Raw genomic sequence first — 26072 nt, 5'->3', positions numbered from 1 at the left:
CAGACAGGCAGTCAGACAGACGAACAGTGAAGCAGGCTGATCCACATCAACAGACAAGAGGTCCTTCGAGGGTAAGAGAACAAAAGATCAAACTATGTGTTAAAAACAGAAACAGCGGGGGATGAACGGCAACGCGTTGGACTTTTTCTTAAACCGGTCGTGCAAAAAGAACGACTTAGAACCGCATCGCAACGTGTAAAAAGCCAGTGTTGAAGGCAAGTTAGCCACGCTAGCTTAGAAGCTAACGTTGGCTGGTTAAGTTTTTCCTTTTCAGCGCAGCTAAAGTTAGCCAACTCTTTAGCTTTAGCTAACAAGCGAGCTGGTGTAAAGTTGGTTTGTATTAAAATGGACACGTCGAAAAATAAACACACACTTTATGAAATCGGATAAACCTTTTATGTCAAATTCCTCCTCCAAACTAAAGCTATCTGTTGACGTAGCCTCCTGTCTATTCTAACCCAACAACTTTGTCCAGCTGTATGTATCATCGCTTGATGATGAAACTTGCTCGCTGGTTTCGTTTATGGACGGGAATTGAACCAGTGCCACAACAACCCTGCGGTGTGTGATTGTGTACTGTAGTCTAGTCTGTCTTGTGGTCAGTGGTGTAAAGTAACTACAATTACAATTTTGAGGTACTTTTACTTTACTTGAGTATTTTCAATACTTTTATTTCTACTCCACTACATCTCAGAGGGAAATATTGTACTTTTACTCCACTACAATTATATTAAAACTTTAGTTACTTGTTACTTTGTAGATTTTGATTATTTATTACTATTATTACTATTAACCACTTCAGACCTATTTACATTTCGGCCATTTGAAAATAGCAGATCTACAAGCTCACTGTGAGCTTGTAGATCAAAAGATTTTAATACATTTTATACATACACACAAGTTGTGAAAGGGACATTCTGCATAATGAGTACTTTCTACTTTTGGTATTTTTAAATACATTTATGATACTAATACTTTTGTACTATTACTCAAGTCAATTTTGAATTCCGGACTTTAACTATTTCTAAATAGCAGTATTGATACTATTACTAAAGTAAAAAATGTAGTACTTTTTCCACCACTGTTGTGGTCTATATCTTTGTTCCTTGTCTACGTTACAGCTTCTCTCTTCAGCTTGAATCCAAAATCTGTGGGTTATTTTGCCATTAGATACTAAAAAAACTAATGTTATACTTACTATGTTGTCGCAGCCAGTGCCCCTCATGTAATTATCGTTTTTATTCTTGTACATAATTGTTGCATATATTTTAATATTGTATGGAGAAAAAAAATAAAAATGTACAAGCTGAAACTATCAATTATTTTCTTAGTGATTGTTCTATCAATTACTTGACTTTTTTGATTAATACAATTATTGGAAGGACATCTTTTATATTTATGTTAATATTTATTAATATTATGTATTCTTTATATATCATCACACAAAAGTGTCATGCAATAATAATGAAAATAGCAGATCTACGAGCTCACAACGCAATGCGCCGCAAAACCTTTCCTCTATTAAAGACATGGCCAAAATAGGGATATATTATTAATTTGATTATTTTATTAAATGATACAATATTTTTTTATTTTTATTTTTTATTTTAATTGGCTAAAACGATTAGTTTCATTAACTGTTGCATCCCTATACTTAATCTATCTGTTAAGGCTCATAAAGTTGGCCTAGCCAGTCTAACCATGTTGCTTACAATAATGACCTATAATAAGCCAATCCTATTTGATAGTTATTTGTTGCAAGACATTACTGAGAAGCATTTTCTAAACTGTTATAACACTGTCACAGTGTCACTACTGTAACAGTATGTCTGTATGCTGCAGTCACTCAATATACATAATCAAAAAAAGCACACGGTTGTGTATGATATCTCTAATTCAATATTTGACTTATGGTGCAATTTGGTGGATATAGGTCACAGATCACGGTCAAGAAGGTCAGTTATTGATTAACACATTGTCATACATGACTACTGCACTGTTCATTGTGTATTTTTTTTACAGCGATTTCACTTCCCCTGCATTATGTTTCTCCTAGATGTTAGTAATTGAATTGATGTTGACAAATAGCATTTTGGGAGCTCAGCTACAACTATGCATACCTCTACTTGTGTGTTGTTGTTATCTCCATTTCACGCCATGAGTAAAACAAGACACAGTGTAAACACTGGATTATTTTTCCATGCCGTGGTTATAATGGACATTATTAATTCATGTGGGATCTTAATCATCAGACACATCATCCTTTTAGTTTGACTTAGTTGTTAACGTCACAGCTAGGGTTGTGACATTTCAGTTGACGATTAATTATCGTACAAATACTTGTGATTAACGATTTAATTGTGTGGCATTGAACATTGGAACATTTGACACAACTTTCAGTTATGTTTGCCTTTTGGGCTTTGTAAACAAAAATTGCACTGGGTAGATATATGACAAATAACTTTAATATTCACAGAAATGACTGACAATGCTACAATCGTAAAAAATAAATAATTTACAATGGCCAAAACAGGCCATGCATTTAATAATTTGATAGCCGACCTATGCGTAACGATGCAACGCGTTATGGCTATTTTTGCACATTTTCAACTGATTCATTTAGATGAATGGAAACGATTTCATTCTGGCGATTATGCAAAAATTGCGATTAAATCAAATAATTGTGATCAGGCGATTTTGTAACAATTATAAATAAATCTAGTCACAGCCTTTGGCTACGTTTCAGTTATAGTTAGAGCCACATTGGACCGCATCGTAAAACCCAGGCTCAGTCTTGCTGTTCCTGCAAGCATCAGCGGCTCTAGTACAATTACCAATCAATTTCTTCATAACTGCACTGTCTCAGTATTATTGTCTCGGCTGTGTTACGGTTAAGCTCTTGGACGCATATTAGTCCTTAGTCCTTTATTCTTTCAGTGTCCAGTCGATCATTCTAATACTTGAATTGCTCTGGCAGACATTTAGAGAAATATAAAGATAGCTCATCAGACAGTGTGCAATGTTCTTATTCTAGTGCTGTGTCAGGTCTACCCCTGACCCCCCTTATCCCATCTTAGACCATCTCAAGGGTGCCGTGTTCCAGTTGTCAGGCATGTGAAAACCACTAGACTAATGGTCAGTGAGTTACTTTAGTAGGCGCTGAAGAGATGGTATAACCAGTGTGTTGTATGTATATTGTGCAAGTTGTGGATGTCTGTATATGTTGTCTTGTTACACTTGCAGGTGTTCTGAATGCCGGCCATAATACCAAGTTCCTAACAGATCTCAGTCAGTCAGTTAATCAAAGAGGCCTGTCATGTTTTAGTCCTGAGCTTACTGTTTAAAAAAAAAGTTGATGTTAAATGTTAAAGCATCATGCTTTCAAAATTGAAGTTTCAATCAGTGCACTGAAAAAAGATCCCTGCAACACTCGAAGGATTACTTTTTAACGCTAGTTCCTTTCTTTGCTCTTTCCTGAATAACTGAATAAAAGTTGTTTCTCTTTAGAGTAATATATCAGCTGTGAGGGTCGTCAGGCTAAGTTTGTACTCTTTGGGTTCCTTCCAGGTAACCATGGCGATGACGGGCCAGAGTTCCTGCTCCTCAATGAGTAACCACACCAAGGAGCGTGTGACCATGGCCAAAGTAACGCTGGAGAACTTCTACAGCAACCTCATCGCCCAGCACGAGGAACGGGAAATGAGGTAATGTCGCAAATCCATTTCTGCTTTGGAATAGGCTAGAGATGGGACTATTAACCCATTAAGACCTAAGGCCGAATCTACAAATGTCTTCTAAATCCTAACGTTTTTTTGAAAAACTTATGTTGCTAGTATATCAATGGTTCTCAAACCTTTTCATGTCAAGGACCCCCAAAATTATATGTATTTGGCCGCAGACCCCCATCTCAAAATATGTTGTTACAGGGACCCCCAGAAGCAGAGTTAAAAATGTTCGCTTAAAAATATACAGTGCCTTGCGAAAGTATTCACCCCCTTCACTTTTCCCACATTTTTTTATGTTACAGCCTCATAAAAAAAAAATTAAACAAAAAAATGATTGGAGTCTGCATATGGTAAATTAAATTGACTTCACATCATTTAGAAAGGTACACACGTCTCTATCAGGTCCCACAGTTAACAGTGCATGTCGGAGCACAAACCATGCCATGAAGTCAAAGGAACCTCTGAGACAGTATTGTATCGAGGCACATATCTGGGGAAGGTTACCAAAACACTTTCTGCTGCATTGAATGTCCCAACATACGTCTACTCTACATCATTCGTAAATGCAAGACGTTTGGAACCACCAGTACTCGTACTAGAGCTTGTCACTTGGGCAAGCAATTGGGGGAGATTGGTCTTGGTCAGGGAGGTGACCAAGAACCCAATGGTCACTCTGACAGAGCTCTGTGGATATGGGAGAACCTTCCAGAAGGACAACCATCTCTCTCCACCAATCAGGCCTTCATGGTAGAGTGGCCAGACGGAAGCCAATCCCCACCTAAGAATTCTCTGGTCTGTTTAAACAAAGATTGAACTCTTTGGCCGGAAAGCCAAGTGTAACGTCTGGACAAAACCAGGCACCGCTCATCACCTGGCCAACACCATCCCTACAAGGAAGCATGGTGGTCTCAGCATCATGCTGTGGAAATATTTTTCAGTAGCAGGAACTGGGAGACAAGTCAGCATCAAGGGAACATTTTATGCAGCGAAGTACAGAGACTTCCATGATGAAAACCTGCTCCAGAGCGCTCTGGACCTCAGACTGAGGCAGAGGTTCACATTGATATAGCATCAACATCAGTTTAACTACTTTAAACCTATATCCTGTATCCTGTATTTGAAAATAGCCGATCTGCAAGCTCACAACGCATCGCGATGCAACGTGTTGTAAGCTTGTAGTTCTCCTACTTTCCAGAAATCGTGAAAAAAAAGCTAAACATTTTAACAACTCTAGCACGAAATATTTTCAGATGGGGGTCCATGGTCAAATACATATTCATTTGGGGGCCCTTGACATGAAAAGGTTTGAGAACCACTGCCATAGGAGATTGAAACACTGTCAGTAACATTACGGTGTATAAATGGAAGTTCATGTGTGTAGATTACTGCCGTTGCCTACTCCTGTCCACACCGATGTGTACACTACAGTAAAACCTAAACCCTCAGTGTTTTTTTTTAAAACTATATATTTATTGGCATTTTCAAGTATATAACACAACAATATGGCATTTGTAGTAAATGTCTATAACAAATCAACAAACAAAAACAGAGCAAAAAGACATCACATAGCAATCATACATATACATAACATCTGGCATCCAAAAACAAAAAATAAAAATATGTTACAAAAACATTAAAAAAAACAACCAACAAACAAACAAAAATCATAAGATATGGTCATGAATTTTCCTACCCAGATACGAAGTAGCAGAACTATCTATTTACACCCAAAGGATTACCCCAGTGTTCATTTAACTCTGATATAACCAGTGTTCATTTAACTCTGATATAACCAGTGTTCATTTAACTCTGATATAACCAGTGTGAATTTAACTCTGATATAACCAGTGGAATTTAACTCAATATATTTTACATTTGTACACTCGCAGAGTAACAAACGGATAAATGAATTTACTATGTATTGGTTCAACTAGACACTGTGAACAGAGGCCACAAACCCTTAACACTAATATCATCCCGTATAATTATGTCATTTAGCCTTAATATATCATATATCAGCCTTTTGACAGGTGTGCAGGCAGCATGCTAATGTCACACTTGAATTCACACTGTAATGAGTAAGGTGGAGATACATGATCTGCTTTTCTTACATTGAGTATATGGAGGGTCATGTTCCTGTTTGAGCCTTGTGGACGCAATGCTCTTTTCAAGGTATACAATTATTTGTAGAATTCTTTGACAACCCCATCATGACTCCATCATTTTAGCTCTAGAACAGTAAACAACCATTCGTATGTATATTAAGGTTGGAGCTATAATGCATTATATTTATAATGCACTTATAAGGCTTCTTAACACTTTTTATAAATGTTTATAATTATGCATAACAACTTTTGACAAGGTTAATGAAGTATGGGTCTATAATGCATTATAATCACATTAATAATGCACTTATAACGCGTCATAACACTCATTATAAAGGTTTATAATTATGCATAACAACTTGTAACAAAGACAATTGTTATAATGTCCAGTTCCACTGAGCACCAGCACTTATAATACGGCATAAACAATGTTATAAGTTGTCATACATGATTATAAACATTTGTAACAAGTGTCATAACGCCTTATAAGTGCATTATAATTCATTATAAATGTGCTTATAATGTATAGACCTGACCTTAATTTACAGTCTGTCCATGTAAACATGATGGGTAAATTGGCCAGCTGATAGGATTATGTTGTTGAATGTGCCGTGAGTTTGGTCGTGACTATATGTGGAACCGACCCTGTGTTTAAATGACCACAAAACCAGAAATGCTCACTGAATTGTACCATGCATGAGTCAGGCAGGGGTGAAACAGTCAGTGTACACTGAATAGCTTGCCGTTGAGCAATGCTAGTTCAGTTGATGCCAGTGGGAGGAGGGTGTGGTTTGTGTGTGCGGCAGTTGGTAGTAATAGGAAGTTGGTAAATGACTGTAAACGAGACACATGAAGACAAGAAAGAAGTGACATTCATGCAAACCCACTTGGGCACTGTAGCAACACTAGAGGCTTATATGCTGTTGTATGAGGCCTCACTTCGACATCAGAGTTGTTAATGAAAAACAGGGGAGCTACAAATCCCTTAAACTAAAAGACATACTAAAAGACTGTTGCCTTAATGGTGAGAACTTTCAGCAACACCATAACAGGAAGATTTCCTCAACTGAACTTTTTTGTAGGTCATATTGCTGTGTAACAGCATTACTACTCAGATGTTGTAGTTCCTACCAACTGCATTGCTCTAGTGCGCTAGCAATGGTCCTAGGGACTGCAGGGAATTATTTCAGACTCTTACCTCAATTCTGATTAATGAACGGTTATTTAAATAAAAGTGAAAATAGCAGATGTACAAGCTCACAACGCGTCGCGTTGCGAGCTTGTTCATCTGCCATTTTGAAGCCACCATTGTACAATGAAGTATAATAGAATTGTTAATCAGATTAATTCATTTAGTCGATTATAAAAAATCTATTTATTGTGTTGATTAATAAGAAGAGAACAACCCTGCTTCTCAATAAATCGATTAACCTACATGAGCAACATTAAGTCAATTAATGGTTCTAAATATCGGTTTCGATATATATTTTTTTAATTGCCCAACCCTATTCCTAGGGACCCAGAACAATGCTAGAAATGAAACTAGCAGTAGTTTGACTCAACTCTTAAGTTTCTGTTTTGAGACGTGTGCATGTATGTACTCTTGTATTCTAGGCAGCAGAAATTGGAGAAAGTGATGGATCAAGAAGGCTTGGCTGATGAAGAGGTGAGAGTGAACCACCTGTTTTCAAATAAGGATCCACTCATCACTCATTGTAATTACCTTGTGCCGAGGTTTGTGTAATTGTGGTGGACTAGTGTCAGTTCAGGGAACTGGGTCCACTCACAGTCCTTTCCCCATTCCAGCATCCCATCCCCCGAAAATGACATAAGTACAAAATGGGTACTGTGTGAATATGGTTGAGCAATAAAGTTCTATGATGAATTTTCAAGCATGTTGCTAACTGATAGACAATTTTCAGGAAATGCTGTTGCCCAGCTGTTAACTGAACACTGGGGACATGGTGCAGGCTGTAGGCTATTTGAACCAACTGCATGTACTGTAAAATGTTGAAGGATTTATAAATGTACCTTTGTATACTCTTAGACGGTAACAGGAAAAAAAATGCAAAAGTTTCTTGATGCTTTTGGGTTTTCAATTTCAAGTTGTTGAATGACTTATGACGTTTTGGATAGAATTACAAAAATGACATTTATACAATTATTGCTCTGTGGGCTTGTAGAAACGTATCCGACGTTCTCAACATGCAAGGAAAGAGACAGAGTTCCTACGCCTGAAACGGACCCGGCTCGGCCTGGAGGACTTTGAGTCCCTCAAGGTGATTGGCCGAGGAGCTTTTGGAGAGGTGAGAACCTGTTTACATAAACGTGGTGTGAAATAATTTCCTTAGGTTTCCTTAGATCTTCGACACAGTGAAAGAATAAACTTGACTGACAATGAACTTTGTGTAACCTGAATGTATGCATTTTTAGGTCAAAGTACACTGATAGATGTTACACTGAAATATTCATGGCACAACTGGAAACGGAGCCGGCTGAAAATGTGAGCCAAACTCAAAACGGGAGTGATAAACAGTTTCACAATATCACTAACCAGTTGAGACAAGATGTCTATTCTTTGTCCTTTTTTTCCTCATTAAGTTGGTTTTGTGTGTTGAGTAACACCTGGACAGAAAGTTAACCAAGAGCAAGCATGAATTTACATTTGTATTGTTAACCCATTTAGACCTGGAACACCTATACATTGTTATACCTTTCAATCCGAGAACACCTTTGTGTAACATTAGCTGTTGCTATATAGCAACAAAAAAAAAAGTGTGGAATTCTTTAATTAAAATCAGAAGTTTTTCAGATTTAGAAGCCGTTTTTAGAATCGCCCTCAGGTCGCATAAAAAGTTTACATTGAAGCAGTTTGTCAATGACATGAATCAGGTACAGGAGTTTCATGAGCTTGTGTTGGTGATTGTAACTATCAGGATTAAAGTGTTGCACTGTATAAAATCCTATCCAATCCAAGAGATGATGAATACAGTAGCTGTGATACTAGTGGTAGTGTTGAAACATGTGACATTTTAGTTGTTAGTGTGCAATGATTATTGGCACCTTTTTGTTTTAAGCTGCCATTGTGGCGCTCCAAATATTGCTTGGGGCTGAGTCGTGTGATGAAATGAGTCGCAATAAATGTACACTCCTTTCATTTTAATGTTACGACTGCGACTCCTACATGAGAGAACCTGGCTGTGAAAAGCAGCAGAAAGTACAGTATATGTGTAGCATGCTTCCTCTTTGTGTGGAGTTCTAGCTAAACTCCCAGTTGTATCCATCCATGTGTTTGCCTTTTAGGTGCGATTAGTTCAGAAGAAGGATACAGGCCATGTGTACGCCATGAAGATCCTCCGTAAGGCAGACATGCTGGAAAAGGAACAGGTAAGGAGGCAGTGCACTGGTCGTGCGCCGGTTTGATTCCTTAGCCCAGTGACTTCCGACCCCGTATCTTTTCCAGTTACACCCTCGACAGTGCTGTCCAATGACCAAAAAGTGTAAAAAAAAAAGAAGCTTGCAACGCGTTGCGATGTGCTGTGAGCTTGTAGATCAGCTATTCTTTAAAGTTAAAATGGTTAAGTGTGTCTGTGGGTTTTATAAATACTTAACCAATGAAAAGTGTGGGTTTTATAAAAACTTAACCAATGAAAAATATTAACAGCTTTTGACTAAACTAGACCATACCCGGTGAAGTGTGCTAATAACTACATTGGATCCATTGGAAGGCATGTTCTTTTTTCCTGAATTTCCTGAAAAGTAACTTTTTTGTACATACGGTTTCCACCGACAGCGACGATATGCATTCAACCTTTAAAATTCCCTGAGAAATCATTGAGGGTGACCTAGCCTAGGATGGCCAGACTAATATCACTACGTAGATATTGGTCTGTAATCTCTGTGTGGAACCTGCATTTCCGAGGGGCAAATTAAAATAATGCCTCTGGTGATAAACCCGCCCCATATTTATATATTTACATACTGGGCCCTGATTGGTCCCTCACAACTTCGGAGGGAGAGAAATCAAATCTCTATTGAGAGGGGCAGACCTACTTTGGAGTCTCCCGTCGAGGGGGGATTTGGCTTTATTGCCGAAAAATACATTTGCACTGGCAGATTCGTCTGGAACCAGGCTACGGTTGACCCTCCTTTAAAATTATGCTGAGATTACACTGTGGAAAATACAAACTGCAATGGTTCAACGTTCAACAAACAAAACCTGTTAAAATGGGAATGTAAACCATACAAATCCAACAGAATTGGTTAAAACAGTTACAGCCAGGTAATGGATGGTTATGTACATTCCTAAATCATCCAATCGTTATGGCGGTTATTCTGTTTTATGTCACGTTGCAAAAGATTCCACGAGTCTGCTGCATAAATAATAATAAAAGTAAGTCTTTCAAGGTCAGTCCTGGCGTTAGTTACCTGGAGAAACAGCCAGTCACTGGACTGCGGTTCCATTGCAACATGGATCTGATATTATATAGGCCTATGATAATTGTCTGGGCTTTATAGATATAGCGACACCAATGATTATCGTGTCTCTCAGCCAGAGAAGAGTCAAGACCAACAATCTTATCATAGAGCATACAGTAGAGAGAACTGTAGCCATCACCAGCAACAGTGCTCCCCGGAATAGCATAGGATGGTGCTATATTGTGTAAGATATATGACAAGAGCTAAGTGTGCAATTGAATGCATTCCTCATGGCTGCTACTGTGGCACATTAACTTGATAAACTATGCACATCCAGTCTGCTGTGACTCTGGGTGAATTCTCTTTCTGCTGATTCACAACCATTTAGCCCTATTTTATACGTTCAAAAATTGCAAAAGTAGCAGATCTATAAGCTCAAGTTGTAAGCTATTTTAGCTCACTACTAAATTCAGTCTCAGTGGTGCACCTAGACTGAACTGGTCTGGCGGAATCCCTGAGTTGAGCTTGTTGTGTGTTTGACCGACTGGTTTAGGTGGGCCATATCCGTGCCGAGAGGGACATCCTGGTGGAGGCGGACAGCCTGTGGGTGGTGAAGATGTTCTACAGCTTCCAGGACAAGATGAACCTCTACCTCATCATGGAGTTCCTGCCAGGAGGTAACGTTGGATTAAAGTTCTCAGTTGCCACAACTGATTTCAGTCATTTGGATTCCATACAGTCACCATGTCTGTCTCTAAAGGATAATAATGCTTGCTTGAGTGCCAGTGTCACACCTCGTGCACAAGTACTTTGTCCATCACTGCACGTTGTGAAGCATTGTGAGCTTGTTAATCAGAAGAGATTTGGTATACTATAGAGCAGTGGTAACCAACCGGTCGATCACGATCGACATGTTGCTCTTCAAAGCTGTCACAGTCGATCACACACAGGTTTGTGTATTAGGAGAGGAGGCGACGGACGCTTGATTGAGCCTGTCAGAAATTGCTAAAGTAAATATGATGTCTTACTCATCGTGGGTTTTTGGAACATATTGTAGTGGTAGATCTCTGCTTACACAATGGAATATAAAGTGCTCATGGGCTTGAAAAGGTTGGTTACCACTGCTGTCGAGGGACAAAGGTAGGTGGCCTAGTAAGTCAAACGAAATATATACGGTTTAATATATACAGTTTAAGTCGTTCATATTATCAGATATCTATCTTTAGAATGTCATTCAGAATGTGACAGACGGTTGTGTCCTGACCTGCTGTAGGTGACATGATGACCCTGCTGATGAAGAAGGACACTCTGACAGAAGAGGCCACCCAGTTCTACATAGCAGAGACAGTGCTGGCCATAGACTCCATCCACCAGCTGGGCTTCATCCACCGGGACATCAAGCCTGACAACCTGCTCCTGGACTCCAGGGTAAGAATGAGATACAAAGAACATCTGGATGGTGTATCCCAATGGTTCTCAAACATTGTCATGTCAAGGACACACCAATTGATATGTATTAAGCCACGGACCCCCATCTGAAATAGATTTTTATTTCAGTATTATTAAAATGTCTTAAAAAATTGCAGATATACAGTATGAGACGTGTTGTGACCTTATAGATCGGCTATTTTTGAATAGCTGTAGCATAAAATTAGGTTACAAATTTTTTTAATGCTGTATTAACACATTTTGCTGAGGACCCCCTTGAACCCCCTTTAACACATTCCCTGCCAGAGGGGTTTTTCAGAAAAGGTTCCCTCAGTGCCAGGGATTTTGACCATTCTGACTAATATTTGAGGACACACAGGACATTTTGTGCTATGACTATGAACACATAGAATATCTCAAAATAAAGCTTAGAATCTCTTCTTTCATCTGAAAGAAAAAGTGAGTTTCTAGCATGTTCTGTTCTTTAGCTAGAGGTAGTTGAATACAGCTTGCTTTCACCAAAAAATGTCATTTTTGTCTTAGATTCAGAGATATAAGCGATTTAGTAAAATAAACACGTTTAGAGTCATAAAAATCTTTGAGGACACACAGAACATTTTGTGCTAGGACTATGAACACATGGAATATCTCAAAATAAAGCTTAGAATCTCTTCTTTCATCTGGGAAAAAAAGTGAGTTTATAGCATGTTCTGTTTTTTAGCTAGAGGTAGTTGAATACAGCTTGTTTTCACCAAAAACTGTCCTTTGTTCTTGGATTCAGAGTTTTAGTGAAAGAAACACGTTTAGACATAAAAAATGATTTCAAGTCTTTGACGTTTATTTTTCGCCTTCATTGACATCAGTCATGTAAACAATACTTTATAAAAATAAAAAATAAAAAAAAACTGCTTTAGATTCAGAGATATAAGCGATTTAGTAAAATAAACACGTTTAGAGTCATAAAAATCTTTGGGGACACACAGAATGTTTTGTGCTAGGACTATGAACACATGGAATATCTCAAAATAAAGCTTAGAATCTCTTCTTTCATCTGGGAAAAAAGTAAGTTTATAGCATGTTCTGTTTTTTAGCTAGAGGTAGTTGCATACAGCTTTCTCTTGGATTCAGAGTTTTAGTGAAAGAAACACGTTTAGACATAAAAAATGATTTCAAGTCTTTGACGTTTATTTTTCGCCTTCATTGACATCAGTCATGTAAACAATACTTTATTTAAAAAAAAAACTGCTTTTGAACACATTTTATCACATGGCATATCAAGTGCAACACAGCTCAAAGTCTTTCTTTTCAAAGTAATAAAGAGAGAGAGTGTGTGTGTGTGTGTGTGGGGGGGGGTGTGTGTGTGTGTGTGTGCTCAATTGTTACAGGGTTATATTGTAGAGATTGCTATTGTAGAGGTTGTCCATCCACAATCGGTATCCTTCACCTGCAAGGCCTCCTAGCAGGTAGGTGACGGTATCCGGGATGGAACACTTGATGCCACAGTCTGGCTTCATGTTGTGAAGATAGCCGGTCGTTGAGTCACAGAGCATATAAGATTTGATGCCATACTTATCGGGTCTTTAGAAGGAGTGTCATTGAAGTGAAGATTGCTCCAAATCAACTGGAAGCGGTTCCTGCTCATGGTCCTGCCGAAGAATGGTGTTACTAGGTTCTCATCGGTTGACCAGTAGTGTGAAAGCTCAGGTTTGGAAACAAGCCCAGACAGAAACAGCAGCCCCAGGAAACGCTTCAGCTCTACAACGGTCAATGCTGTCCAACGCTTTCCTCTGGCATGTGGCTTCTCTGAAAGTCTCTGCTTAGCATATGAGTTGGTTTGGTTGCATATCTCCTGGAGCAGAACATCAGGCAGGAGTAGCTGTAGAAAGTCGGCAGGGCTGTCGGATAGCTGTAAATATACATACACAAAATACCAATTTAGACTTTTAGCAAACACTCGTATCCAGACAGAGCGACTAAAAATAGCAGATCTACAAACTCACAAAGAGCTTGTAGATCTGCTATTTTTATAAGGCATCCGACAATAGAACATAGTAAATATATAGCCTACATTATCATCATTCATAATCAGACAGAGTGTGTTGGTGGTGCTACAGTGTTGTGTGTGAATCTATAGTCAGTCCAATTCAGATCAACACACAGGGGGGCTGTGTGCACATGCATCCCCCTCCAAAAAAAAGAATAAAAAGAGCAGATCTACAAACTCACAACGAGCTTGTAGATCTGCTATTTGTTATGGCACCACACACATGCATGATAAATATATAGCCTACATGTACCATTGTTTTGTGGGGTTTTAGCAATTGTATAAGGCATCACACAATAGAACATAGTAAATATATAGGCTACATTATCATCCTTCATAATCAGACTGTGTCCCCATGCTACAGTGTTGTGTGTGAATCTACTGTCAGTCCAATTCAGATCAAAGAGGATTTTGAAAAGGTTTGTTGACATGAACTGGACATTTTTTATGGCACCACACACATGCATGGTAAATATATAGGCTACATGTACCATTGTCCTGTGGGGTTTTAGCAATTTTGTATTCCTGTGTACAAGTGTCATACAGAAAAAGTTCTTACCTCTGCTAGATGGTCTGGCCAGGGTTGTCCGGCCATCCTCCACATAGTCTGAAATGAAATATCAAATACTTGGTAAATATTATGAAGATCAAATCAATTTAGGTATTTAGCAAACACTCTTATCCAGACAGAGTGACTTACAATAAAGCACACCTGCCTACTCCCCCATAAAAATAGCAGATCTACAAACTCACAACGAGCTTGTAGATCTGCTATTTTTATAGACAAGGTCAGAGGAGAGTGCTTTGTGCACCTGCATCCCCCTACAAAAAAAAAGAATAAAAATAGCAGCCATCTACAAGCTCACAAGCTTGTGGATCTGCTATTTTTATGAGGCATCACTCACCAGCACAGTAAATATATAGGCTAACATCATAATCAGAGACGGTGTCCCCATGCTACTCTGTGTGTGTGTGTGTGTGTGTGTGTGTGTGTGTGTGTGTGTGTGTGTGTGTGTGTGTGTGTCTCTTATAACTTATAAGCAGACCTGGCAACAACTTCTCGTGTCTAGTCCACCAAACACACACAATAAAACACAATAAAAAATAATCTTACCACTGCTGAAGTGAGCTCCGGGCTCCGGACGGGTCCTGCCGCTCCGACGAACACCATCGGTCGGTACCGCGGCAGTAGATGGGCCCGCTGCGGCCGTAGTAGAGGTCGCCCCCACTAACTGTTGCTCGTCCTCCCCGTCCACCGGAGTAGATGGGCCCGTTGCGGGCGTAGTAGAGGTCGCCCCCACTAACTGTTGCTCGTCCTCCCCGTCCACCGGAGTAGATGGGCCCAATCCCAGTAACTGGCGTAACCGCTTCTTATCGTCCACAAGCGGCGCTGGTTGTGCCCCAGTAGCCCGAGTCATCAACGACTCCAACAGTGTCTGCTGGCGTAGCGAACCGGTCACTTGTTTGGCGCCCCTGTTTGAGTTTTTTTTGCCCTCATATTATCACAGAGAGAGACAGTATTATCTTATACTACGCTATATCTGATCTCCTCTTTTCTTTTCTTCTCCTCTCCCGATCACTATAACTGACCTCTCCTCTCCTCTCTGCTCCGCTCTCCGACCACACCAAATGATCTCTCCTCTTCTCCCCGATAACTACAAGCTTTTCTCCTCTCTCTCCGACCACACTACACCAAATGATCTCCTCTCCTCTCCTCTCCTCTCTGATCCTCTCTTCTCCTCTCTTCTCTCGACTGAAATAAAACTAAAAACTAAAAAACTAAAACTAAACTAAAGACACTCAAACGCTCACACTTTCTAACACACACTCTCTCACACACACACACACACACACACACACACACACACACACACACACACACACACACACACACACACACACACACACACACACTCTCTCTCAATCACTAACTGACTCACAAACTGTCTCACACACTGACTGACCTGTCTCAAAAATAATTTTAACTCTATTGCTGTTACCAACCCCCACTCTTTTCACTCCGATCACCGTCACTCTCTGTCTCTCTCAAATGTTTGGGCGCAATGGCCGATGCTGCACTACCGTCTCCATTTTGTCACATTTGGGCAAACAGCTGTTTGTGATCAGCTGACTGATCACGTGTTTTTTCGGTTAACCCCTTCATCTACAGGTCCAATATTAACGCACAGGCTGCGCAACAGTGTAATATACAGTAAATCAATGAAAAAACACATTCACGGTTTAAACCGTGAATGAGCCCGTGGCAGGTAAAGGGGTACATTTTGATTCACGAGTAGAACCGTGGATAGTAGGTAATGTGTTAAGAACCACTTGTGTTCACCGCCACAGAGGCCAATGTTCAGTTCCCGGCACTGTTGTCTCCAGCTTAGCTGGGAGCTCCAATGAGCAATTGCCAGTGTTTGTGGGTGGGAATCTGGCAGGTGATTGCGTCCTTGCTGCACTAGCAGCCCCTACTGGTTGGTCAGAGCGCCTGTTCAGCAGGGAGGGGATCTGTGGGAGATGATGTGAACCTCTGTGTGTGTGCTCTCCTGTTATCAATTCAATCTTTATTTCAGACCAAGGGGGATCCATATAACAATAAGAACATAACAATAAAAGAAAAAGAAATACAATAAAAAGACTTCCACCATTTTCAGTTTCGAACATACAAACAAAAGTGTGCCAATGGTTCCACAGTCTAGAGGAGAACCTGACAGAACTACCTAAGGGGTTAATTATGACAGCAATGATGTCATTTACTGACTCAGATGCCCTACACATAAATCTATACATAAGATTGCGTAGCACAGCAGAGCAGGTGGGCACCCCAACACTAACAAACATCTGGCTTGCACTGGAGCTTCTTGGAGCTCTCAGCAGCAGCTGCATACAGTCATTATAAGCCACTGTGAGTCATCTGATGCTGCCTTGCTTGTAGCGACACCACAGGTGGGCAGTATACAGACGTGTACAAAAAGATTTAAAGAGTGAAATCTTCACCAGTACTGAGCCCATGCTAAATTTGCGACACAGCATGTTACCTTGAGCATACAGCTTCTGACGCTGTCTACATATGTCCTTGTCATCAGAGAGGTCATTTGATATTATAAAAAATATTTAATCTCACAGCGGACACTAAGGGCAGTGCCGGAGAGATAGAAGTCAGGAAAGGTTGACTGTCTGTCTTCTCTGCTTCGGCAATCATCATCTTACTCTTTTTAGCATTGTACTTTATATCAAAATCAACACCATACTGTGAGCATGTACTCAGAAGCTGTTGAAGTTGAAGCACTATATGGACTAAAGATGACCAAGTCATCCGCATACATAAGGTGATCAATTAGTGAATTGCCAACCCTACACCCTGTATCACATGCGTTTAAAATCAAAGATAAATCATCCATATAAACATTAAAGAGAAAAGGAGACAATCCCCCCCTGCCATTGTTCACACGAAAGGGAGCAGAGGTTGACCTCCCCTATTTTACTCGCATCGTCTGGTGAGCATACCAGAAGACCAGGATTCTGACTAGAAAACTAGGAACCCCTGATAGCGACAATTTCAAAAATAATTTCTCATGATTAATGCGGTCAAACGCTTGTGACGCATCAATAAAACCGTTAGACCGAACTCACCAGATATGCGTCCGCACTCTGCACACTCGTTTTATTGTGAGCGACTGTTATCACCAGCAGCCTTTTCGGGCTGCTCGGCAGAAAGCAGGCGGTTATTATGTGAAAAGTTGTCATTATCAGGATTATCACAGGTAATCACTGATTACTTTTCTATATTGTCTCAACAAGATTTGTGGTGTTCAAAATCTTTAAAGATTCCTTTGAAAATAGCAGATCTACAAGCACACAATGCACTTTGAGAGCCACTGGTTTACCTGATCTTTGGTGTTTTTCCAGGGCCACGTGAAACTCTCTGACTTTGGCCTGTGCACCGGTCTGAAGAGGGCTCACCGCACAGAGTTCTACAAGAACCTCAACCACAGCCTCCCCAGTGACCTCAGTAAGCAAAGTCAGGCAACAACGTTCCAATCATTACTCATTACTCTTTACACTAACTCTTTCTAGAACAGTGGTTGTCAAACTTTTTCATTTCAAGGACCCCCAAATTAATATGTATTTGTCCACAGACCCCCATCTGAAAATATTTTGTGAAAACGGCTTTGTTTCTTTTTCCAGAGGCGTCACATTATTTGTGACATGTTGAAAAAAAATCTGATAAAGGGAATTTTGAAGCTATAGTAATTCATTTTGCTGGGGATCCCCTGGAAGACAACACTTTTAGAACCACTGTTCTAGAACACACTGTGTGATTCTGAAATTTTAATATAATCTCAAATACTAACCACTTCTATAGATTCATGACACCTTGTGGTGTGTCATTTCAAATTATTGCCATGTTGTGTGATTAATGTTGAATATTATTGTATGTTAAATGTAGACATGGCAGTTAGTTGCTTCATACAAATATTGCTTTTTTTTTTTTTACATATAATTGTGTAATGCATGTATCTAGATTAAACAAAATGAATGTAGTGAGTTAGGAGCATTACAAATGAGTATTTCTATTCACAGCAATGCAGAACATGAACTCGAAGAGGAAAGCAGAGACATGGAAGAGAAACAGGAGACAGCTGGTGGGTCTCAAGTCTGAAAATGTGCTGATAGTTCCACACATTTGAAATTCATTAGTACTGCTTAAACACTTTGTTTCAATTAAAGGTGAACATTTTCCAACATTTTTGTAGATGGGCTATTTGTGTTATTTTCAAGAACGTTTCTTAAAGTATATCATACTGTGCCATTTTGCTGTTAATGTCCTTACGTCACACTCTGTTATGCTCTTTCATCATACCTCTTCTCTTCTGCCTCTCCGTCAGGCCTTCTCCACTGTGGGAACACCTGACTACATCGCCCCAGAGGTCTTTATGCAAAACGGGTACAACAAGCTGTGTGACTGGTGGAGCCTGGGCGTCATCATGTATGAGATGCTGATAGGTAAGAAACACCATGGAAATGAGTCATCTCTCTCACTCCCCACACCCTCTGGAAACTTTGACAGCAATAGCTTCATCCCTCGTAGACACCCATTTAAAAATGAGGAAATGAATGGCTTGTCATGGAAAATGATTAGATCTTGACAATATCCAGACCTGGACAATGATGACATTTGACAGCAGCTGATTTTGAGATCTATTCAGCTTTTATTTTCTGTTTAGTTGTGTGCTGCATTCCAAGGTTATTATAGTTTTGATCGTAGCACTTGAGCTAGCCTTGACGGCAAGGCAGTCTTATGCAAAGGTTAAAATGTCATTAGCCTGTTATCTAGATAGATGCCAGGCTCATTTGTTGACCTGGCATCCTATAGTTTGTATAATATAATTTCAATTAACAGATTATTTATGTTTTGATATTATACTGTTGAGACTGATGCTAGGTTCTTGGTTTACCTATGATTCTAGTTTCTTGGTTTACCTATGATTCTAGATTACTGAGGCACTACACTGTCTATGCATTTGATTTATGTGTTTACCTTGCTTACTGTACTCGCTCTGGATAAAGAGCGTCTGCTAAATGCCTAAATTGTCATTGGTTTCTTTCGGGCTGCTCGGCAGAAAGCAGGCGGTTATTATGTGAAAAGTTGTCATTATCAGGATTCACATCACTGATTACTTTTCTATATTGTCTCAACAAGATTTGTGTTGTTCAAAATTGTTCAAAATCTTTAAAGATTCCTTTGAAAATAGCAGATCTACAAGCACACAATGCACTTTGAGAACCACTGGTTTACCTGATCTTTGGTGTTTTTGCAGGGCCACGTGAAGCTCTCTGACTGTTGAGACTGATGCTAGGTTCTTGGTTTACCTATGATTCTAGTTTCTTGGTTTACCTATGATTCTAGATTACTGAGGCTACACTGTCTATGCATTTGATTTATGTGTACCTTGCTTCCTGTAAGTCGCTCTGGATAAAGAGCGTCTGCTAAATGCCTAAATTGTCATTGGTTTTTATTTGTATTATTATTGGTTAGTTGTAGTGAACTATAATACTGCTGTGCCGCATTCCAGGCTACCCTCCATTCTGCTCAGAGACTCCCCAGGAGACCTACAGGAAGGTGATGAACTGGAGGGAAACCCTGACATTTCCTCCTGAGGTGCCCATCTCGGAGAAGGCCAAGGACCTCATCCTCAGGTAGGATTTGATCATAGATGGTAAATGGTGCATTTATATAAGCGCCTTCTTTATCCCAAGTGCTTCACGTAATGCACATACATTCACCCACCGATGGCAGAGGAAACCATGCAAGGCACCAACCTGCTCTATTATTAGTTCTAGATGCACCCCTCCATTACACTCTGAGAGCAGAGTCCAACAGCCAGTCAAGCAATTCATTACATTTATCGGAATAATACAATTTCCAATGTTTTGGGATTCTCTGTGTGGGGAATTAGAGGGATGAAGTCGTGAGACCTCATCTGATCAACTGTTCCATTAAGCTCGATTCATACTTAGTCGCATAACGATGTCGCACGTCGAAAAGTAGCCGACCTAGAAGGTCACCACGTGCCATGGATTTAATGTGTTGTGAGCTTGTAGGTCTGCTATTTTCGGCGCACAACACCATCCTGCGACAAAGCATACATACATTCTTTGGCTTAACCCATTAAGACCGGGAAAGCCTATACGTTGTTATACCTTTTTAAAACCGGGAAAGCCGGTGTCATTTTAGATGTTGCTATGTATATAGCAACAGGATTTTTTTCCCCTGAAAACTTAGGTTAGGTTTTAGATGCCGTTTTTAAAATCGGCTTAAGGTCTAACTAAATGGGTTGTCTATTTTAGACTTTTGATTATTAGCTGATAATTCATTCATTAATTGGAGCAGCCCGAAATTCAGTAAAAAAAAGAAAGAAAAAAGAAGCAGCTTTTTAAAAGCATGTACTCAATTGCTGGCTTTATATTGGGGTCAGCTGATGAGATGTGACATCTTCCCTCTGCTGTGTTTAGGTTCTGCTGTGAGGAGGAGCACAGGATCGGGGCCACCAGCGTGGCAGAGATCAAGAGCAACGCCTTCTTTGAAGGGGTCGACTACGACCATATCAGGTGTGGCTGATGTGTAACTCATCTAGGTTAATGACAGCGGTGGACAGTAACCAATTACATTTACTATAGTACTGTACTTAAGTATATATTTTATTAGTATCTGTACTTTACTTGAGTGTTTGTATTTTTGGACACTTGATGACTTGGATGACTTGCACTCCATTACATTTCAAAGACAAAACTTTTACTCTTTGACTCTACTACATTTCTAGGAAGGGAAAAAGTACATAATGAATTTACAACTTAAGCCCTATTTCAAATATACCGGTGTGAAAATAACAACTTAAGCCCTATTTCAAATATACCGGTAGTGAAAATAGCAGATCTACAAGCTCACAACGCAAATGTTGAAAATAGCAGCTTGTAGATCTGCTATTTTCACTATTATTGATGAATATTCTTTGAACATTTCTGGAAAATCTTTGAATTATTTTGATTAATATTTCAATTTCAATACAGCAATGCATTGATATTACAAATAAAATGTACTTTGTACAGACATGCAAACTTGTAGCTTTTCAGCTACAATAGACGTTTTGAATCCAAATAGGGCAATTGTGTGACACCTGACCCGAAAAAAACAACAACATGTTGTCACCTTTTTCACCTCGGGGCTGTTTGCATGCCTGTTTGTAATTTGTTCTATTAAAAATACTAAAGTACTTTTAAAAGCATGTACCGGTACTTTTGAATACTAAAATATTTTTTAAATGTAAGTACTCCAGACAGAGCAGCTTTACTTTGACTCAAGTACTGGTGTTGAGTACTTTGTCCACCACTGTGTGTAACTCGTCTAGGTTAATGATGATGTGACATAAGATGCTTTCACACATTCATCAACTGCAGCTTAGAAGGTCAGGTCTTGGAGGTCAGGTTTGTGTTTGCGATGCTAACTCGGCAACACAACAACACTGGCTTTAAATGTTTCCATAAAGACACTTGGTGTTCCATTCTCGAGCGAGACACCTATTCCACAATCTCAAAGACTATGCACTAGCATTGAAAAGACCAAACAGGAATGGGGGGAGGGACACCATCCGCTTTACTCCCGTCTCATTTTCAGCAGTCTGGCTCAAGAGATGTTACTCTGTAATCTTTTTAATCACAGAAGTTATTTGATAATTTTCTTCTTTGTTTTACATTTCCAGAGAGAGACCCGCCGCCATTCCTATAGAGATCAAAAGCATCGACGACACCTCTAACTTTGACGAATTCCCTGATTCAGACATCCTCCAGCCAACAGGTTTGCAAGCTTTCAATTCAATTTTATTAAAGTGTCAAATCACACAACCAGTTGTCTCAATACGCTTTACATGTAGAGCAGCGACCCGACATTGTCCCACCCTGAGCAAGCAATTTTTGCAACAGTGGCAACGAAAAACTCCCCTTTAGCTGGAAGAAACGTCAGGCAGACCCAGGCTCTAGGATGGGCGGCCATCTACCTCGGCCGTGTCGGGGGGGAAAGAGAGAGAGAAGGAGAGATAGAGAGGGAGATACAAGTAGTAGCAATAATAATAAATATAATAGTGTAAGATAATAATATAATATAGTATAACAATAATGTAAGCTTGTTTTCCATTTAATGAATTACATCCCTTATTCTGCTGTAATCTTGTCCCAGTTGGCCAAAGTCCAAATATCTCGTTTTCCCTTACAGCCGCACCAGTGGTATCCAACCAAACTGAGGCTGACCTGAAGAACAAGGACTGGGTGTTCATCAACTACACCTACAAACGCTTTGAAGGCCTCACCGCACGAGGGGCCATCCCCTCCTACATGAAGTCAGGGAAGCGATGAACGCCTCTCTTATTTGGACCCCCAGACTGGCGTGGAAGCAATAATACCACCACAGAAAACCTAACGACTAGTTCTCAGTTCTGTAAAGAACTTGAACCCAGCATGGGTGGAAATGAGCAGTCGCCCGTCTCTCTGGCTTGTTAAAATGGAGAATTACTCCAATTCTTTTGCCCGCTGAATGGACAAGGATTCTTGTCATTGTCAAGAGTCCATGCAATTTCATGCAACCTGGAGAAGCCCTCTTCTATTTTCCAGTCTATCAAAACACGTCAGTATGGACAAACGTGTGTGTACTTGGTGGGGGTGAAAAAATATTGTCACACTAGGGCCTTAGTACCTATTTTTACCACACCCACGGACCTCAGTCAATCCTTCTCTTTGACAAAAGGGTACCAGCATCCTTCACTTTCCTTCTCCATAAACCAGCATGAAGTCTGACAGGCTGTTGGACCAGCAAGGAACTGATACATAGCACGCTGTTCTACACAAGGGCTTTTCTCCTTTTCAGTACAGGAATCTTTGTTTTTGTTTCTGGACTGTCCTTCACTTTACATATTATGTAGGAATTGAATTCCTTATTCAAAAACAGCACATTGGAGTGTATTGTGAAATTCAGATATATATATATATATTTTTTTTGTTTTTGGTGCGGGAGGGGGGGATTCTGTCCAAATTCATTTTTCAAAAGAAAAAAAAGTGTGTTTTTCATACAAGCTCTCTTCTGAAGTATCTTTTAGAAAAGTGCTTCCAACTTGGCCTAAGTTTGCCTGGTTTTATTAAGATGACTTCTTACCAAAGACAATGAGAGCTGAATGAATCACAAATACTGAAGTTATGTTTCTACTTGCTCTGTTTGTAATCTATGTAATTGTCTTCTAAGTCTTATACAGTACCTTCCATGGCTTAATAGTTTTGTAGCTGTGCTGATGTATAGCAATAGTCATCATGATAAACGTGGAACCACCAAGTTCTCAGATGGCCAGACCTTTAACCACTTCAGCCCCATTCAAAGATTTTCAAGAATAGCTGATATACAACCTCAATGCATCACACTGTGACGTGCTATGACTATTTTTGAATGTTTTTGGACATTTCTCCTATAATGACATGCCCAAAATAGGGTCGCCAAGGTGAAAGTGGTTAAGACAATACAGATACATCAAGATTTAGGAGTTTAATTTGATAAGCAACTGTTTTGTATGTTAACTGTAGCACCTTTTGTGCCATCTGAGGGTGCTAGTCTAGCCCACAGCCTTTTTCTACCCCGCAGAAATTATTCATTATGATTTATATTTGGAATATTTATTGCATTTGCGCTCAGCCATAACTCCCTAACTGTCCATAAGCATTAGTCTGCTCTGAATCAGGAGTCTGAATCAGGTTTGTTTGAGAAAAAAAAACAGCTGGTGATTCAGACCTAATAATACAAATATTGTACGCTTGACCGCGAACCATGAACTGCTGTTTTCTAACTGCATTTTATTTTCTTCACCAGCAACTCGTTAACATTTTGTGCTGTAAAAGCCTGGTAATTCTATGCATGGTATTGATGTTACCAAGGGGGAAAATAAGAAAGCAAGAATTTAATACACTCAGGGTCAATGCACTCTGTTGACCCCAAGCTAACTCTTCATTTCCTGAGGGCAAGGTCGTTATCTCTCTGTTTTTCAAAGGCAAGGGCAGCTTTTGAGAAACCATCTGCAATGTGTTTGTCCAAAATATTGTTGAAAGTAATGTCCTTAATTTTCAGTTGGAGATCCTCAACTTCTTAATTCTGTAACCACAGGGCCATAATATCACAAATGCTGTCATTAGAAATGAATGTAAACTGAGATCTGCAGAGAATGACTTAGATGTGATGCCACAATAATTCCAAAATGCTGTTTGGTTGAATGGAATGTAGCCTGAACTACGCAGGTGTTGTTGTAGTGTCTTTGTTCTCTCCTTTTTAATAGTAGGTTTATATGCACAATACGACGAATTTCAGGTAGTGTGTAGATATTACTGTTATTGTAATACACAGCATTTTAGACGAACAACAATGGAGCTCTTTTTATGAGGCTGGTTTCTCACTTTTTTAATTGGACTGCTCGATGCTGGAATGATCCTGCTTGCATGCTTTACCCAAAGCTTATTTTGTAGGTGGATTGAGTTAGCCAACTGCTAAAGACTTCCTGGAATAACACTTTTTGTATTTATATTGATTGGTGTGCAGTTTGCTTGCTTTAGAACTATTGGTGAGGATGGTGGCAATGCTTGGATTGTTTGATTAGCCCTTGCACTGCTTTTATACTGGTGTCACTCAAACGTGTCGTTATGCTATGCTTGTGTCCCACATACCGCACACGTGGGAACCAAAACTAAAAGGAAGAAAAAGGCGGTGAACTATTAACAGGGATTTGGAGAGGGTGGGTGTACATTATTTAGCCCACTGTTTTCTTTTCATTAGCATGTGGGTGTTCTGTTGTACATTTTCTGCTATTTGACAATGAATTACGCTGCACTTATTAACTTGTGTCCAATTTTGTAAAATGTCTAAATGAATGGTTGCCCTTGACATTTTAGAATGCTTGCACGCTGAGTACACTGCTCGGCAATGTAGTCTTAAGGTTGTTCATGATAAGAATGTGTGAGCTTTAGCTTTGTATCAGTGGCTAATTTGAGCACTGCCGCTTCAGTGAGTCTTTAATTATCCAATTGATTCATTTTGTCCACAAATTGTTTAGGACATCGACTTTCACTTTAGACTACAGTATCTTAAGAATTCCACAGATGTGACCCTTTCACAACCATTCAAGGCAGAACTACACACCTGACGGTGAGCTACTATAGCAGGATAAACCAGTTCCACATGGCTCACAATGGAAAATTACACGGCTGTCACATTCTAGTGATGAGCCATATTATGCATTAACTACATTATCCCACATCGTTTGTCATCCATGGCTTCTCAATTGTGTAACAATAGTTTCTGTACATGCAGGACTAGCGCACCATAGGTTCTCTGCCAGGGCAGACTTGTTATGTAAGTTAAGAAATGAAGTAATTTCACTGCTGACGTTTTTGTGTGCATTTTCCACTTTTTGTGACATTTCCATATTCCTACTTTGTGGGTTTGTTAATAAGCAATCCAAAGGTAAAGTCCTGAGGTGTTTCACATTTTGTCTGTTAACAGTTGTTACCATGAGACCAACAATGCTGTCTGATCGATACATCAGTATTGACATATAGCTGGAGCAACTGCTTTTCAAAGTTTTAAGTTGTTTATACAGTGTGTATGCAAAGTAATGATTGGTGGTTGATAATGGCTAGAGTTACATCAGTGCATGTTTCTCAAGCTGGCAGATTGGTTAAACTGATGGTAGCAAATATTCACACCTTTACTATCATGTTGGCTGAGTGAAACAGCACTAAATAAAGTACTCTTTTTTTTTTTTT

General features: G+C 39.6%; 1 protein-coding gene across 2 annotated transcripts; it reads left to right on the top strand.

Annotated features, from left to right (window-relative positions):
- Positions 1 to 26072, top strand: LOC311052835 (serine/threonine-protein kinase 38). 2 transcript variants are annotated; one of them, XM_084068055.1, is made up of 14 exons: positions 1 to 71; positions 3568 to 3704; positions 7445 to 7496; positions 8014 to 8136; positions 9134 to 9217; positions 10803 to 10926; positions 11523 to 11677; positions 17634 to 17736; positions 18309 to 18370; positions 18614 to 18731; positions 19802 to 19925; positions 20742 to 20837; positions 21986 to 22080; positions 22495 to 26072. In XM_084068055.1, the coding sequence occupies exons 2-14, from the start codon at positions 3574 to 3576 to the stop codon at positions 22632 to 22634; spliced, it is 1407 nt and encodes a 468-aa protein (XP_083924181.1). In that variant the 5' UTR covers positions 1 to 71; positions 3568 to 3573; the 3' UTR covers positions 22635 to 26072. The 2 variants fall into 2 exon arrangements, with proteins under 2 accessions (XP_083924181.1, XP_083924180.1); XM_084068054.1 differs by having other exon boundaries at positions 17634 to 17745.

This window comes from Gymnoscopelus microlampas, assembly GCF_963454915.1.
Source record: "Gymnoscopelus microlampas genome assembly, chromosome: 10".
Classification (NCBI taxonomy): domain Eukaryota; kingdom Metazoa; phylum Chordata; class Actinopteri; order Myctophiformes; family Myctophidae; genus Gymnoscopelus; species Gymnoscopelus microlampas.
Note: the sequence above shows the minus strand (reverse complement) of the source record. Positions and strands in the feature narration are given on the sequence as shown.

Coding starts and splice junctions, on each gene's coding strand:
- LOC311052835 (XM_084068054.1), top strand. CDS start 3,574: ATGGCGATGACGGGCCAGAGTTCCTGCTCCTCAATGAGTAACCACACC. Junction 10,927..11,522: donor CATGGAGTTCCTGCCAGGAG/GTAACGTTGGAT, acceptor GACCTGCTGTAG/GTGACATGATGACCCTGCTG. Junction 18,732..19,801: donor CATGTATGAGATGCTGATAG/GTAAGAAACACC, acceptor GCCGCATTCCAG/GCTACCCTCCATTCTGCTCA.